The 16,770-nt window shown below is 45.0% G+C and overlaps 1 protein-coding gene across 2 annotated transcripts in view; it reads left to right on the top strand.

Annotated features, from left to right (window-relative positions):
* kcnn2 (potassium calcium-activated channel subfamily N member 2) overlaps positions 1-16,770 on the top strand; it is a 73,338-nt gene that overhangs the window by 33,386 nt on the left and 23,182 nt on the right. For both annotated transcript variants that reach the window (XM_072659032.1, XM_072659031.1), the window contains exons 3-6: positions 1,124-1,542; positions 6,973-7,114; positions 9,239-9,349; positions 10,467-10,594. In XM_072659032.1, coding sequence (XP_072515133.1) covers positions 1,124-1,542; positions 6,973-7,114; positions 9,239-9,349; positions 10,467-10,594 — 800 coding nt within the window. The remainder of the gene's footprint in view (positions 1-1,123; positions 1,543-6,972; positions 7,115-9,238; positions 9,350-10,466; positions 10,595-16,770) is intronic.

Here is a 16,770-nt window from a genome sequence, read left to right on the forward strand (position 1 = left end):
AGAGAGAATAACTGACCTCTAGCCATCAGCAGTCGGAACTGGTGCTGGCCGTCACTTCCGGCTTCTGCTAGATGGTGCATTGGAGCCGGGTATGCGGGCATGCTTCCCTCCAGGTGTGTTGGTTGCCTGGCATTGTTGCTTCGGCGGTAATGCGAAAAAAGGGTGGTTCGACTGTGAACGCTTCGGAGGGGGTGCGTGCTAGTCCACCTTCACTGGTGATGGGGGCATCACATGCAATGGGGGTGGGGTTATATATGGGTTGGGTAATTGGTGGTCTAAGTTGGGTTATTCGGAAAACAAATCAGATAAAAAAATCACATTTGGTTCGAGGCTTGGTTTTCTTATAATGAAAAAATTATATTTAGGCCTTATTTTTAACACATGGGAGAAATGAGGCCGGTTCTGCTGGGTTTGGACTTGTAGCCGGCTATCTAGGCTTGGATAAGTTATCTAGCAAGCTAAGTACCATAGTACAGACCATGTTCCAGCTAACTGAGGCTGCTCAAATCACACCAGTTTAGAGGATAAAGCCTCATATCTGAGAGCAGGTTGAGGTCAGGTGTGGTGTGCATAACAGCATGGAGCCTTACCGCAAAGCTTGCTGTTTCACAACAGACACAGCAACAGCAGCAAACCTGTATTCCACACTATTATAGTTAAACTCCGGCAGTTAATCCCCGGTTCACAAGCGGCAGCTGTTGTGGGGGACTCAGCTCTTAGGCTATTACCTACGATAGCTACATTTCTCAGCCTTGTGTTTGTTTGACCAGGTGTTTGCTCAGGTGAGGAGTGTCTCCATGGACAGCTTTGTAACATTGTATCACCCTCATTTGTGATGCTTGGCTCCCTAGTGATTCTGCATGACTTCCTACGACTTCCCATGACTTAACATGTATCTGAGGAGGCATGAGCTTGTCCTCATCCTCCTACTGACAGGAGCATTGCAGGTGATGAAGGAGTCCTTGTGAGTGGGTGGGTTAATTGGTTCATTTGGGTACAAAGTCTTTCTAGAAGATTTTTTGACCAGGGGTGCCCAGACTTTTGCATGTGAATGTATAGAATCATGTGAAATGTATTATTATTTCTCGCCCTCACACTCTGTCCCCCTCTCTCGCCAACCCAGCTGTTCATGGTGGACAACGCGGCGGACGACTGGAGGATAGCCATGACCTACGAGCGAATCTTCTTCATCTGCCTGGAGATCCTGGTGTGTGCCATCCACCCCATCCCAGGCAAGTACACCTTCACCTGGACGGCGCGCCTGGCCTTCTACTACACCTCCTCCAAGACGGACGCGGACGTGGACATTATCCTGTCCATCCCCATGTTCCTGCGGCTCTACCTGATCGCCCGCGTCATGCTGCTGCACAGCAAACTGTTCACGGACGCTTCCTCGCGCAGCATCGGCGCCCTCAACAAGATCAACTTCAACACGCGCTTCGTCATGAAGACGCTCATGACCATCTGTCCCGGCACCGTGCTGCTGGTCTTCACCATTTCTCTGTGGATCATCGCCGCCTGGACTGTGAGGGCGTGCGAAAGGTGCCTAGTAGGATGTTTTATCGGCGCAATATGTGGACATTTGTCCACACTTCACATGCTTGTAGTCCATCAGCCAAGACAAGTTAGCTGCTGAAGTTAGCCTCTTGAGTTTTGCACTGGAGCTACCTGCCGGCTAATGTAACTAACGAGTGATGGAAACTTATATCCCAAGCAAGTTCAGCGTAAATACTGACTAAAGAAAGGATTTAAAAGATGCTGATGCTGCTGTTTTAGCTTCGCAGTCCACAGGGCTTGTTTTGAGAGGGGGTGCATTTTAATGAAGAGGGGCCCCGATCACATCCAGTGCTAATCCTGGTATATTTTAAGCATCAGGAATCGGCTATTTTAACCCTGATCCAGTTCCGATCCTTTGTTTTTACCTCTGTGTCCAGTGAGTCAAAGTCAAAGTCAAATTTAGTTGTATAGCTTTTACAACCGGTGTTGTCACAAATCAGCTTTACACAATTAGTAATTAGTAAAAGACCGAAAAAAAAAGGTGTGCATCATAATCATGATATAATAATCATGGTGTAGAATAACTTAATATAGTCCTGGCAGTGATGGTCAGAGTAATGAGAGGAATGATGGGTAACAGTGGTGATATTAACAGTGGCAGATAGTTAAGAGTGTATTTAGGTTTGAACATGGTCATTAGGCAGGTAGCAGTGGTAGGAGGGTGTGCAGCTGGTCTGGCATGGGTGGTGGTGGTGGGTGGGGGGCCTGCTGGTCGGACTGGTAGGTGGCAGCTGGTCTGACGCAGGTAGAGGTGACCCTAGTTGGCAATCTTCCAGGCTGGGTGACCATTTACTCAGAGAAGGTAAAGAGACAGAGTAGCCCTCTGGTGTTCTGCAAGTGATATTAATGGACGTTATTCCCAGCCTGAAGCAGTGAGCAGCTTTCTTAGAAGATAATGGACATGTCAAATGCAAGTTGAGAATGAGAAAGTGCCGTTACAGAACACTTGCTTTAAGAATTATTAAAAGCAAAAAATATATATTTATTATTTCACTCACTGGCCACTTTACTGGAAACCCCTACCTTGTGCTTCCACTCCCTGGCCACTTTATTAGAAACACCTGCCTTATACTTCCACTCACTGGCCACTTTATTGGAAACACCTACCTTGTGCTTCCACTTAATGGCCACTTTATTAGAAACCCCTACCTTAAGCCTCCACTTAATGGCCACTTTATTAGAAACCCCTACCTTGAGCCTCTACTCACTGGCCACTTTATTGGAAACCCCTACTTCGTGCTTCTATTTACTGTACACTTAATTAAAACACCTACAAAGACTTAAAAAGAAGACATAAAATCAAGTAAAGAAAAAAGCAAAAAAAAATTAAAAAGAAAGAAATATTTCATAATTTATGTAAAGGTTAAAATATTAAACGTGAGAATGAGAAAGTGCCATTATAGAACATCGAGATTGTTGAATATTAGAATATTCAAGGATTATTTCTAGTTGTTTTTACTTGTTTTAGACACTCTGTTTAGGTAAAAGCTTAATTAGCACTTGCTTTAAGAATTATTAAAAGCATAAATATATATTTATTATAAATACATAGTTTCTAAACAGAATTGGCAAAATCTTCCAGTAGACTTCTGTACCCAACCCTAGTTTTTGTGTCTGATAACTGTGTATTAAAAGGAAAAGCTGACTGAGACGCTATGAAGGCAAGATGCTGATGCTATGACCTGAGGATCGTGAGTTCAAATCCTGGGTCATGCTGCTTCACCATCAGCAAAAACTTTCTAACAACTAGAAATTGGCAAAATCTACTGATTAAATAAGTATTTTCTACTTAAACTACATTTAGATTAAAGTTAGTCTTGTAATATTATAATTCTATAATAATTACACAATAAACCTGTAAATATGATCTATGTTGTCTAAATTTAAGAATCATATTTCTGCAGTGAAAGTCAAGTTTAATTTGATTTAAATAGCGTTTTTAACATTGGGCATGATCCCAAAGTAGCTTTACTGTGAACTTTATTTATTTCGGCCACATTTCTATTCATATTCAGTCAGACAGATCATACTGAGTGTGTACTGACTTCAGTGTATTGGTCAAACACCTGGCTCGGTTCATCTGGATATCTGAAAAAAGTTCACAGCTGAGTCTCTCAGACCCTCCTTAAAATGTTTTACACTCCAACCACTAAAGCTTGTGAAGCTACATTACCTCCCAGTGTAAAGTAAAGAAGTGAACGTGTCTCGGCTGATTGGCTACATCTGCGGTTCAGGGGATAAGTGTGGTGTGTAAATTTGACTTTGTGACGATCTGTAAGTCTACTGTATGCTACGATATTTGCTTCATTCTGTGCCTGCTCTGCATTTGTTTCCCTGCCTTAACAAACCAGACTCACCTCATGAAGGCCCTGGAGGTCATTACCTTGGTCAGATAGGTCAGACAGGCAGGTTCTGTAGATGAACCTGGGTGCTAAGGTCACCCCTTCAGTCCCAGGTCTGCAAGAAGATGCCTCTCCAGGAGCAGACCGGTCATTTAGTTTATTAGATGCACCACAAAACACTCATTGGCCTTTTTCTCAGAAACATCTGCACTTATATAGGCGCACTCAGTAGGTGTACAGTTACAGCCTGTAGCCCATCTGTTACTGCACAGTTTATCGGCCCCCTCCTCCCCATTCATCACTGGACACGCATTGTGGTTGATATTCTACTGCATTTATACAGAACTGAACAGAGACTGCCCACTGACCGCCTACGCTGTGCTTCCACTCACTGGCCACTTTATTAGAAACCCCTACCTTGTGCCTATACTCACTGGCCACTTTATTGGAAACCCCTACCTTGTGCCTCCACTCACTGGCCACTTTATGAGAAACACCTAGATTGAGCGTCCACTCACTGCCCACTTTATTAGAAACCCCTAGATTATTTAGAAAACCCCTACATTGCGCCTACGCTCATTGGCCACATTATGAGAAACACCTAGATTGAGCGTCCACTCCCTGGCCACTTTATTAGAAACCCCTACTTTGTGCCTATACTCACTGGCCACTTTATGAGAAACAACTAGATTGTGCCTACACTCACTGGCCACTTTAGTGGAAACCCCTACCTTGTGCCTCCACTCACTGGCCACTTTATGAGAAACACCTAGATTGAGCGTCCACTCACTTGCCACTTTATTAGAAACCCCTACTTTGTGCCTATACTCACTGGTCACTTTATTAGAAGCACCTGCCTCATACTTCCACTCACTGGCCACTATATTGGAAACCCCTACCTTGTGTTTCCACTTAATGGCCACTTTATTAGATACACCTGCCTCATAATTCCACCTAATGGCCACTTTATTAGAAACCTCACCTTGAGCCTCCACTCACTGGCCACTATTGAACTTACTTTGTGCTTCTATTCATTGTACACTTTATTGAAAACACCTACCTTGAACATTCACTCACTGGCCACTTTATTAGAAACCCCTACCTTTTTCTTCCACATATTGGCCACTTTATTAGAAACCCCTACCTCGTGCTTCCACAGTTTTTATGAGAAGGTATCACTGGTGTGCTGAGAACTGACCACCACCACAATAACATCTGGTCAGCAGTGGTCCTGTGTGGGTAGGGGAGTGTGGTGGTTTGTGCAGTTACAGATGGGCCTCACTTTGTGACTGCACTCCTACGTAATGCACCTTTAGGTAGGAAGGTGTTTCTGATAAAAGGGCCAGTCAGGTAGGTGTGTGTAATAAACTGGCAGATCTGTGTGTACAGCTCTACTGTGTGACTCGGCACTACTGTCACACTTTGTATCGGATCATATTGCTCGTGTTGCGTTCCTGGAATTGCCTCGTGAATGATGGGTAGTAACCTTTTGAACAGCGTTTAAAGATGCCTGGAAAACTAGGACAAACGTCTCTGGAGGCTCACAGATCCTTCAATTAGCTTTTAACAGGCGAGGTTACAGCAGAGCTGCAGCAAACAGCCTTCCAAGAATTCCAGCAGCAGTCAGAAGTTTGGACGTACCTGCAGATCAAAGGTTTTTTCTTTGATCTCGGTGTTTTAAACACCATGAGGCACCACCTGAGATGCTTCTACACCCATGCTGAGATCAAGTTGTCTCCTGAAACATATCTCTACTTTTACTGTAGTACTTTTACTGTTAATGTACTTACACTATATCACACCAACACACAGCTTTAGAGAAGTCTAGTCCCTTTAGAGAAGTGCCAATAGAATAGGACTCCCTGGAGAAGATAACTGTGAACCTGCTGGCCCCATGCCTAATGCCTAATGCCAGGTGTGGGCTAGAGGGGTATAAAGCCCCCCAGCATTAAGGGGAATGTGGTGCTCCATCCAATACTTTTGGGATGATTTGGGGGTTAATAAGGTGGGGTGGAGATCATCATCTGACATCCTGACCTCACTAATGCTCTTGTCGCTGAATACAATCAGATCTTCACAGCAATGCAAGTAGAAAGCCTAAATCTATCAGAAATCTAGTAGAAAGCCTTCTTCTCTGGACAGTAGAGACAGTTACTCCACCAATTTTTTTGAATCCCCTTAATTTCAGAAAAAGCAACGAATGAGCAGGTGTCCCAATACTTTTGTCCATATAGTGTATGTGTGTTTATTTATATTATGTACTATTTTACTGATGTATTATATAATTCAGCGTCTTATTTAATTATTTAATTATATGCTTTGTAAAGTTGCCATTTTGGAGGTACAGATGTTCTTAGAGTGATGATAAATTAGCTGTGTCCCAGTTCAGGGGGCGAAGCGGCCTTCAAAGACTGCATAGGCCGCGAAGGCTAAGCTGGAACTTTCCGGATTTCCTTACCGCTCTGTCCTGAAACAGCATCCTGTCACCTAGCAACCTTGACAGCGAATGTTGGCACACAGTGAATCTTGGGATATGTTGGCTGCTGAAGGCTCCACCCGTTAACCAATCTGCTTACGAAGGAACCTTCGAATTGGACAGTCTGTGAATGCAGCCTCTGAAGGATGCAGCCCCTAAATTGGGACACAGCTATTGATCACATGTAACCTATTTCCACAGTCCCTTGAGTGGTCATAATTTCTACTGAATAATCAGCTCTCCTCTATTAATAATACAGCTTTATTATTAACTGCAATCTGAAAGAGCTGGTATTGCGCCTACACTAGAAAAAACACAGCGCATCCAACAAGAAGGAAAACCTCGTCTGTCCTTCATACAGCTCACAGAAAGCAGGTGTGAGCATGCGCTCTCCTATAACCCTATAACTGCTCTGTACGCCAGTACATTGCCATACCGATGGCAGGGTGGCCACTGTGGGGTCAGTGGGAAGAGGCTAGTGTGCTGTCAGTGCTGTCAGTTTCAGTGTGTGGACCAGTGACCGGTGGCTGAGTGTAAATGTGAGCTATAATATTCTGTTTTACATCATGGTGTTTGTCCCTCATGCACACGCTGTAGGTACCACGACAACCAAGACGTAACCAGCAACTTCTTAGGAGCCATGTGGTTGATCTCAATCACTTTTCTAACTATTGGATATGGGGACATGGTCCCTAACACATACTGTGGCAAAGGGGTGTGTCTCCTCACTGGTATTATGGTAAGTCTAATGTTTCTCTTACCTTTCTGACCTGACAGTCTCTCCGATTTATGGCTGTACTTTTGTACTTTGACCTGTTGTTGATGGTGTTAGTGAGCTGGGCTGGGCAGTGGGATGATGTTTTAATATTATTGTGATACATGACGTCACGATACTCTCTCCTGATCATTTTGTTACAGAGTGTGCTCTGTGCTTTTGGAATGCATGGACCTTAAAAAGATATAGAGCAAAAGATATAGAGCAATTATGAAGCCTGTAAACAACAACCAGTGTTTAGGAGCTCTATAGCCAGTATCTGATTGGATGGCAGATTATTATGTCATTATTTAATTTGAATTATTCATTTTTCATTAATTCATTACCAATTGATTGGTGATTTATTTATCTGTCTATGTATCTATGTATTGTGTGGGTGATGTACACTAGAAATGAGTGAGGGTCTGGAAGTGGTTATACTAAAATATACTATACTAAAATATGCACCGATCAGCCACAACATTAGCACCACTATGCACCAGTAACAGTTCATGCCTCGAAAGGTCAGATCTGTTGTGGCAGCACAAGGGGGACCTACTCAGTATTGGGGATTAGTGGTACTAAAGTTATGGCTGATCAGTGTATATGTAATCAGTGTATATATGTAATGTAATTTAGACAGCCAATCAGCCGTCTAGATTTTTGGATCTTGCATGCTGATTGGCTCCAAGCCGCTAAGATGCCGATTATGTAGGTGCGATGCCACTGAAGAACCGCTTTTGGTTCTATGGAAGTCCATGGAAAGGTTCTTTACACATTTTAAGGTTCTTCATACTCACAGGTCTGAACTTTGCCAAGCATCTTCAAACCAAACAACCCAATGGCATTGTGGGATTGCTTTCAGACTCCACTACAAAACCGAAACCCTAAAATTAGTGGAGTTATGACCTAACTGAATTTTGGGGTGAAGGACCACGCCCTGAACTCCGCCTCCAGGCCTCTAAGCCCCTTATATAACCTCACTTCTCAGTCCAACTCTGTGTTGAACAAACGTCGCACCCACCTCCACCCTGTCGCCTCCCTTTCTTCCATCACTCACCACACCAAATGGGGGTCTGGCTCCTCCAGCTACGCAGATTACAGAAAAGCCAACCCGGACTCCAGGCCATCTCTCTCGGAGCGTGGTCCACTCTAGCAAATGCACTGTATAATGAATAGGGCCCAGTGTCTGACACTTTTGGCTCAACTCTTTGGGTCAGCCCCCTTTACCTGCCATTGACTGTAATTTTGACAGCCAATCAGCAGACTAGATTTGGATGTAAGCATGCAGATTGGTCCCTGGATGCTAAGATACTGCCTGTTGAAATTACTGAAAGTAAAATATGCACCGATCAGCCACAACATTAGCACCACTATGCAGCAATAACAGTTCATGCCTCGAAAGGTCAGATCTGTTGTGGCAGCACAAGGGGGGCCGACTCAGTATTGGAGATTAGTGGTATTAATGTTATGGCTGATCAGTGTATATATAATCAGTGTATATATGTAATGTAATTTAGACAGCCAGTCAGCCGTTTCGATTTTTGGAACTTGCATGCTGATTGGCTCCAAGACGCTAAGAAGCCGATTATGTAGGTGCGCTCTAGCAAATGCACTGTATAGTGACTCTTTGGGTCAGCCCCCTTTACCTGCCATTGAGTGTAATTTTGACAGCCAATCAGCAGACTAGATTTGGATGTAAGCATGCTGATTGGTCCTCAAACTCTAAGATACTGCCTATTGAAATTTGAATTACTGAAAGTAAAATGTGTACCGATCAGCCACAACATTAGTACCACTATGCACCAATAACAGTTCTGACTCAGTATTGGGGATTAGTGGTACTAATGTTATGACTGATCAGTGTATATGTAATCAGTGTATATATGTAATGTAATTTAGACAGCCAATCAGCAGTCTAGATTTTAAAGTAATTCAATACCAAATTTCAACCTAAAAGTATAAAAGTATTGGATTTTGATATTCAGCTGCAGTACTATTGCTGGTCCACTCTGTTGGACCTAAGTGCATATCATTATACATATGCTCTAATGCAGCTCTCTAATGCAGTGCTTATTCTGGACTGACCGGCTCTGTGTTCTCTCTCAGGGCGCTGGCTGCACTGCTTTGGTGGTGGCCGTGGTGGCGAAAAAACTGGAATTAACCAAAGCCGAAAAACATGTACATAACTTCATGATGGACACGCAGCTGACCAAAAGAGTAAGTGAACTAAAGTGCTGAAGGAGCTGAGTAGTGAAAAACTTGCAGGCCTTTAGGACGATGGATGAGTGATACATCAGTCCAAGTGCATCTCGGATCAATTCCGGATCAATCTTTGTCACGTCTCGGCAAAAGCTGTTAGTCAGAGGAAAGCTGTGCATTTAATTAGAGCGGCTTTCAGAGAGTGGAGTCATGTTACATAGAAAGATGGGAGGCTGTCTTCTGTCTGTGTTAAAGGAACAGTCCAATTCCCACCTTCTGTGACCCACCACTGCCCTGTCACCTTCCTGTGAAGCAACATTCTGCAGCAGTTCTACCTTAAATAGAAGCTTCAGGATCATGCTGATGCTCCACTGACTGGAACAGGGAGAACAGTGGCGTCTCTGTCATTCACCACTCGTTCCGGGCCGGAACGCTGCTGCTGCTACTGCACTATGGAGCTGCAGGAGGAGAACCTCTCTCCAGAACTGCTGCTGTGTAACGCTGCAGAACCCATAGAGTCATATTAGTGTAAAATCCTGTAGTATTACTCTACCACCTCAGCCCACATGCTTCTACACCTTCAGATCAAGCTGCTTCTGGAGCTCTCAGCTTGTCCAGAAATGCATGTGTACATCTAGCGCTCAAAGTGAGATTTGTATTTACTGCAGTGGAGGAAAAGTGAATTACACTCCCCAGGAGGCCACCTGAACTCTAGTTCCCTCTCTCTGACAGTCTCCGCCCACATTTTCATGTGGTGATGTCATGATGCAGCTTCACAAAGTACAAGTATGTTCAGACAGCAGGTGAAGTATCCCATATCCAATTTCCTCACCAAATCCGACCCTTTTAATGTGACCTGTATCCTTCGGTCAGTCTCGCCCAGAATTGTTACTGCTGTGACCATTGACTTCGCGCAGCATCGCAACCACAGTGTTAGCATTACTGCTACATCATTGCTACCACGCCAGTCTCGCCGACCACAGCTACTGTGGCGGTAACAGCCTCGCTAAGCATCACAACAACTACAGCATCGCTACCATTGCAGTAACATTGTTTCTATGGCGATGACATCACTTCCACAGCGCTAGCATTGCTACAGTCGTTTGAGTCTGTCACCTTGCCTTCTCCACCACAGGTGAAAAACACGGCTGCTAACGTTCTCAGGGAGACCTGGCTCATCTACAAGAACACCAAGCTGGTGAGGAAGATGGACCACGCCAGGGTCAGGAAGCACCAGAGGAAATTCCTCCAAGCCATTCACCAGTACGTACCTCCACCCACCACACACAGCCGTCCTCGTGTCAGTGTGCTGTGGCGTCAGTCTTCTCTGTGAGGAGTCGGTGCTGTGAGCTCTGAATTGTTTGACACCTGTAGCTCAGGGTAGCAGCCGAGCTGGAGAAGCGAAGGCAGGTTTATCTCTCTGTAAGCTGGTTTCTTCAGGAGCTTTGGGTTTACTGTACAGACGTGTCTGTGCAGACGTGTCTCTACAGGACGGGGGTAATGTTGGAACCTCATGCTGGATGCTTTACTGCCCCTGAGTGTTATTATTATAAGGCGTATATAGAACTATATATATATATGTGTATGTGTGTGTGTGTGTGTGTGTGTTTTATGAATATATATATATATATATATATATATATATATATATATATATATATATATATATATATATGTATATATATATAATATTATACACACTATATGTCCAAATAATTGTGGACACCCCTTCAAATGATTGCATTCAGCTACTCTGAGTTGCACAGTTCATTGCTGACACAGATGTGCAAATGCACACATACACAGCTTGTCTAGCCCCTGTAGAGAAGAAGTACTGCCAATAGAATAGGACTCTCTGGAGCAGATCAATAAACATGAGCCTATTGGCACCATACTGCCTAATGCCAGGCGTGGGCTAGAGGGGTATAAAGCCCCCCAGCATTGAGCTGTGGAGCAGTGGAAGAGCTGTGTTCTCAGGAATGATGGTGGTGGAGCTCCATCCAGTACTTTTGGGATGAGTTGGGAAGTTGGAGATGATGAGGTGGGGTGGTGATAATCATCCAACATCTTGACCTCACTAACGCTCTTGTTGCTGAATGCAATCAAATCCTCACAGCAGTGCTCCTCCTCCAAATTCTAGTAGAAAGTCTTATTCCCTGGACAGTAGAGACAGTTACTCCAGCAAAAGCAGCCTTGATTTTGGAAGAGACAATAAATGAGCAGGTGTCCCAATACTTTTGTCCACATAGTGTAGGTGTAAAAACAGCCTAGCCGTTAATGAGCCTCAGAAGTGTGGTGCTACTTTGCTTTCTTTTACTGATTTAAAAGTTTGTGTTGTTTACATATCAGTCCTCCGTTTAATTACCACTGAGACCCCGCTTCCCACAGGACCGTCCCGACTGAAAAGTCCTTTCAAGGAAAATTCCCGCCGACCTTGTGATGCTCTCCATTTCTAGGATTAATTTGTTTGCACAGAAAATCAGCCCGTAACCTCGATCCAGGCCCGAAAGTGAGTTTTTAATGCATGAATCCTGGACTAGTCTGAGGCTTTAGCGCCGTCAGTCATTTTGCTTGACGTTTATGGGGCATCTAAAAGCAGCAGTGTGGCCTGTAACCGTCACTCACTTTACTCCACAGATTATTATTATTATTATTTGGAAAGCCCGAAAGGGAAATGTGTTCAACCCTCATGTGTATGTGAATGTGGAATAAATGTGTGTGTGTGTGTGTGTGTGTGTGTGTTTGTGGGATAGCACTGGTGTACTTTTCATCTTGAAGGCTGCAGTCTGGAGGACACTTTCACAGACCGAGAAATGACTAAAGAGAAGTGAACCATTCATTCTCTCAGGCAGGATGTACGTGAGGGGCAGATGTGAGGTAAATGGGGTAAATGTACGAGTCTGTGGGGCAGATGTACAAGTCTCTGGGGCAGATGTACGAGTCTGTCGGTCAGATGTATAGGTCTGTGGGGTAGATATACAAGTATGTGGGGCAGATGTACAAGTCTGGGGTAAATATACAAGTAGGATGTACGGGGGGGAAGATGTGAGGTAAATGGGGTAAATGTATGAGTCTGTGGGCAGATTTACGAGTTTGTGTGTGGTAGATATACAAGTCTGTGGGGCAGATATATGAGTCTGTGGGGAAGATGTAAGAGTCTGTGGGGCAGATGTAAGAGTCTGTGGGGCAGATGTACGAGTCTGTGGGGTAGATATACAAGTCTGTTGGTCAGATGTACGAGTCTGGGGTAGATATACAAGTCTGTTGGTCAGATGTACGAGTCTGGGGTAGATATACAAGTATGTGGGGCAGATATATGAGTCTGTGGGGCAGATGTAAGAGTCTGTGGGGCAGGTGTACAAGTCAGGGGCAGATGTACGAGTCTGAGGGGCAGATGTACGAGTCTGTGGGGCAGATGTACAAGTCTGTTGGCAGATTTACAAGTCTGTTGGCAGATTTACAAGTCTGTGGGGCAGATGTTCGAGTCTGGGGTAGATATACAAGTCTGTTGGCAGATTTACAAGTCTGTGGGGCAGATGTTCGAGTCTGGGGTAGATATACAAGTCTGTGGGGCAGATGCACGAGTCTGTGGGGTAGATATACAAGTCTGTGGGGCAGATGTACGAGTCTGTGAGGTAGATATACAAGTCTGTTGGTCAGATGTACGAGTCTGTGGGTCAGATTTACAAGTCTATGGGGCAGATGTTCGAGTCTGGGGTAGATATACAAGTCTGTGGGGCAGATGTACGAGTCTGTGGGGTAGATACACAAGTCTGTGGGGCAGATGTACAAGTCTGTGGGTCAGATTTACAAGTCTATGGGGCAGATATACGAGTCTGTAGGCCAGATGTACGAGTCTGTGGGGCAGATGTACGAGTCTGTGGGGCAGATGTACAAGTCTGTTGGTCAGATGTACGAGTCTGTGGGGCAGATGTACGAGTCTGTGGGGCAGATGTACGAGTCAGGGGCAGATATACGAGTCTGTGGGGGCAGTGAACAAATATGTGGGGCAGATATACAAGTCTGTGTGCTAGCGTTGAGTCTGTAGGACAGACCCAGTGTAAAATGTGGCTTGACGCAAGTGCAGTATGAACTCACTGCTTCTGACATGACTGTTGGACTTAATAAAGCTGCAAAAGAGACGCTGAAAGGCTGAACGGCTGGAAGGCTGATAGGCTGAGGACGAAACGACATCAGTGTTAATAAACGAAGCTCGTTCCCAACAGAACTTTGTACGGTGGTGCAACAGCATGTCCTACAGCAGAGTGTTCAGGTGTCGTATCTCAGTGCTTGGCAGTGGTATGGCCCACAAAAATCCCATGCCCTCATGTCCCAAAACACATCTGGGCCACTTCTGGCAAAGACATGGCATCTCCGACAAGCACAGTTGCCACCTCAAACGTTAATGGTCTGTGTTGTCATTTTTGGCAGTGGCAGTTTCAAGGTAGCTGGGATGTGACCCTTTTATGGCTATAAACTGACACTGGAGTTTCTGCAACCACATCTGGCCCTCTTCTGTACCATCATTCCATGTGGCATGTGGGCCACAAGTAAGTACCAGCCCAGGTTTGGCCCAGTTGTTACAAATGTGGTTGAGTTGTGGCTCATTTCCTGCAGTGGCAGTTTAAAGGTGGCTGGGATGCGACCCTTTCTTGGCCGTCAAACCCGGCACTGATGTTCCTGCCACCACATCTGGCCCTCTTCTTTGCCACAAGTAAGTACCAGCCCAGGTTTGGCCCAGTTGTTGTATTTGTAGTTGAGTTATGGCTCATTTCTGGCAGTGGCGGTTTAAAGGTGGCTGGGATGCGACCCTTTCTTCTGTCAACTGCATCTGGCCCTCTTCTGTGCCATCATTCCATGTGGCATGTGGGCCATAAGTTTGGCCCATTTGTTGTAAATGTGGCCAAGTTGTGATTTGTGGGCTAGCTTTGGGCCTCACCAGGTTTGGGCCATATCAGAGTTGCTATCTATTGGGATCTGGGTCACATGTGGCAGGGTAATGGCCCAGTTGTGGGTCATTTCTGGCAGCAGCAGTTTAAAGGTGGCAGGGATGTGGCCAGAGGTGCAGTGGCCAGTCAGTCCCATGACATGACTAAGATAAATACTCCTCTCCTGAAAGGTTTTGGGCTCAGAGCGGCTGGGTGGTGAAGCAGTGTTCGGACGCCGGGCCGAGTGTAAACCGATCCGGAATGAGGAACATTTCTGAGGCAACTGGAGAACGTTCCGGATGTCCTGAGATCGTCCTGTCCTGCCGTACCCCTGCTCCACTATTCATGAGCGCGTCAGGGGACCATTTTCACCTCCCTTCATTCCGATTCTCTCTCTCTCTCTCTCTCTCTCTCTCTCTCTCACTCTCTCTCTGTATCTCTCTCACTCACTCTTCTTAGTCTAAGCTCTCTTTTCTTTTCTTTATTTCTCTCTCGCCCTCTTTCTCTCTCTGTGTATCTCTCTCTCGCTCTTTCACTCTATCTCTCTGCATCTCTCTCACTCTATCTCTCAGTATCTCTCTCTCTCTCTCTCTCTCTCTCTCTCTCTCTCTATCTCTCAGTATCTCTCTCTCTCTCTCTGTATCTCTCTCGCTCTCTCTCTCACTCTATCTCTCAGTATCTCTCTCTCTCTCTCTCTCTCTCTCTATCTCTCAGTATCTCTCTCTCTCTCTCTCTCTGTCTCTCTGTATCTCTCTCGCTCTCTCTCTCACTCTATCTCTCAGTATCTCTCTCTTTTGCTCTCTCTCTCATTCTATCTCTCAGTATCTCTAGCTCTCTGTATCTCTCTCTCTCTCGCTCTCTCTCTCTCACTCTATCTCTCTGTATCTCTCTCTCTCTCTCTTTCGCTCACTCTCTCTTTCTGTATGTCTCTCTCTTGCTCTCTCTCTCACTCTATCTCTCTGTATCTCTCTCTCTATCTCTCTGTATGTCTCTCTCTCTCTCTCTCTCTCTCTCTCTCTCTCTCTCTCTCTCTTAATTCTCTTTAAATCTGTTTATTTGTCTCTCGCCCTCCATTCCTCCCCCTGTCTGCAGGCTCTGTGTGGAGTTTGATGGTATCAGCAGAGTAAAACTCTGTAGCGTTTTTAAATGATTTTCCTTTGAACTTTACCACTTCAGTTCGGCTTCAGGGGAAGAGAACAAGTGGATGCAGCCTCATACACTATATGCCCAAATGTTTGTGGACACCCCTTGTAATGGATACATTCAGCTACTTTACTTTGCACCCATTGCTAATACAGATGTGCAAATGCTGACACGGCTTGTCTAGTCCCTGTAGGGGGAGGGGTATAGAGGGGTATAAAGCCCCCCAGCATTGAGGAGCTGTGGAGCAGTGGAAGAGCTGTGTTCTCAGGAATGATGGATGGTGGAGCTCCATCCACTACTTTTGGATGAGATGAGGTGGGTGGTGATCATTATCCAACATCCTGACCTCACTCACGCTCTTGTTGTTGAATTCAATCAAATCCTCACAGCAATGCTCCTCCAAAATCTAGTAGAAAGTCTTATTCCCTGGACAGTAGAGACAGTTACTCCAACAAAAGCAGGATCAGCTCTTTTTAATAGCCTTGATTTCAGAAGAAACAATGAATGAGCAGGTGTCCCAATACTTTTGTCAATATATATATATGGTGTAGATTCATTGAATTTACTATTCAAACCCACCAGTGAACCAACCTACCTGACAGGTGAAGTGAATAACACTGATGATCTGGTTCCAGTGGCTGTATATATACTGTATTAGGCAGCAGGTGAACAGTCAGTTCTTGAAGGTGATGAAGCAGGAAAAATGGACAAGCGTAAGGATCTGAGCCACTTCGACAAGAACCAAACTGTGATGTTCTAGATAAACGACTGGGTCAGAACATCTCCAAAACATCAGGCAGGTCTTGTTGGGTGTTTCTGGTATGCAGTGGTTAGTACCTACCAAAACTGCTCCAAGGAAGGACAATTGGTGAACCGGCGACAGGGTCATGGGCACCCAAGGTCGTGATGGTCATGGAGGCCCCGTCCACCTCACAACTTACATGACTTAAAGGATCTGCTGCTATCTCTAGTCTTGCGGAGTCCATGCCTCGAATGGTCAGGTCTGATGTAGCAGCACAAGGGGGACTTACTTAGTATCAGGCAGGTGGTACTAATGTTATGGCTGATTGGTGTATATAGATAACAGTGAGTCATACAGTGTAAGAAAAAACACATAGTCAACGATTTGAGTGTGAGTGTGTGATGATCTAGGCCCACAGTTAGCACCGTGCTAATCGGTGGGGTATTGGATTCCAGTACCTGTTAGCTACAAAGCTAAAGTCTGCTGTCATGGACTTTCCAGTACTTTTGGATGAGATAAGGTCGGGTGGTGATCATTATCCAACATCCTGACCTCACTCACGCTCTTGTTGTTGAATGCAATCAAATCCTCACAGCAATGCTCCTCCAAAATCTAGTAGAAAGTCT

This window comes from Salminus brasiliensis, chromosome 16 (assembly GCF_030463535.1).
Source record: "Salminus brasiliensis chromosome 16, fSalBra1.hap2, whole genome shotgun sequence".
NCBI lineage: Eukaryota > Metazoa > Chordata > Actinopteri > Characiformes > Bryconidae > Salminus > Salminus brasiliensis.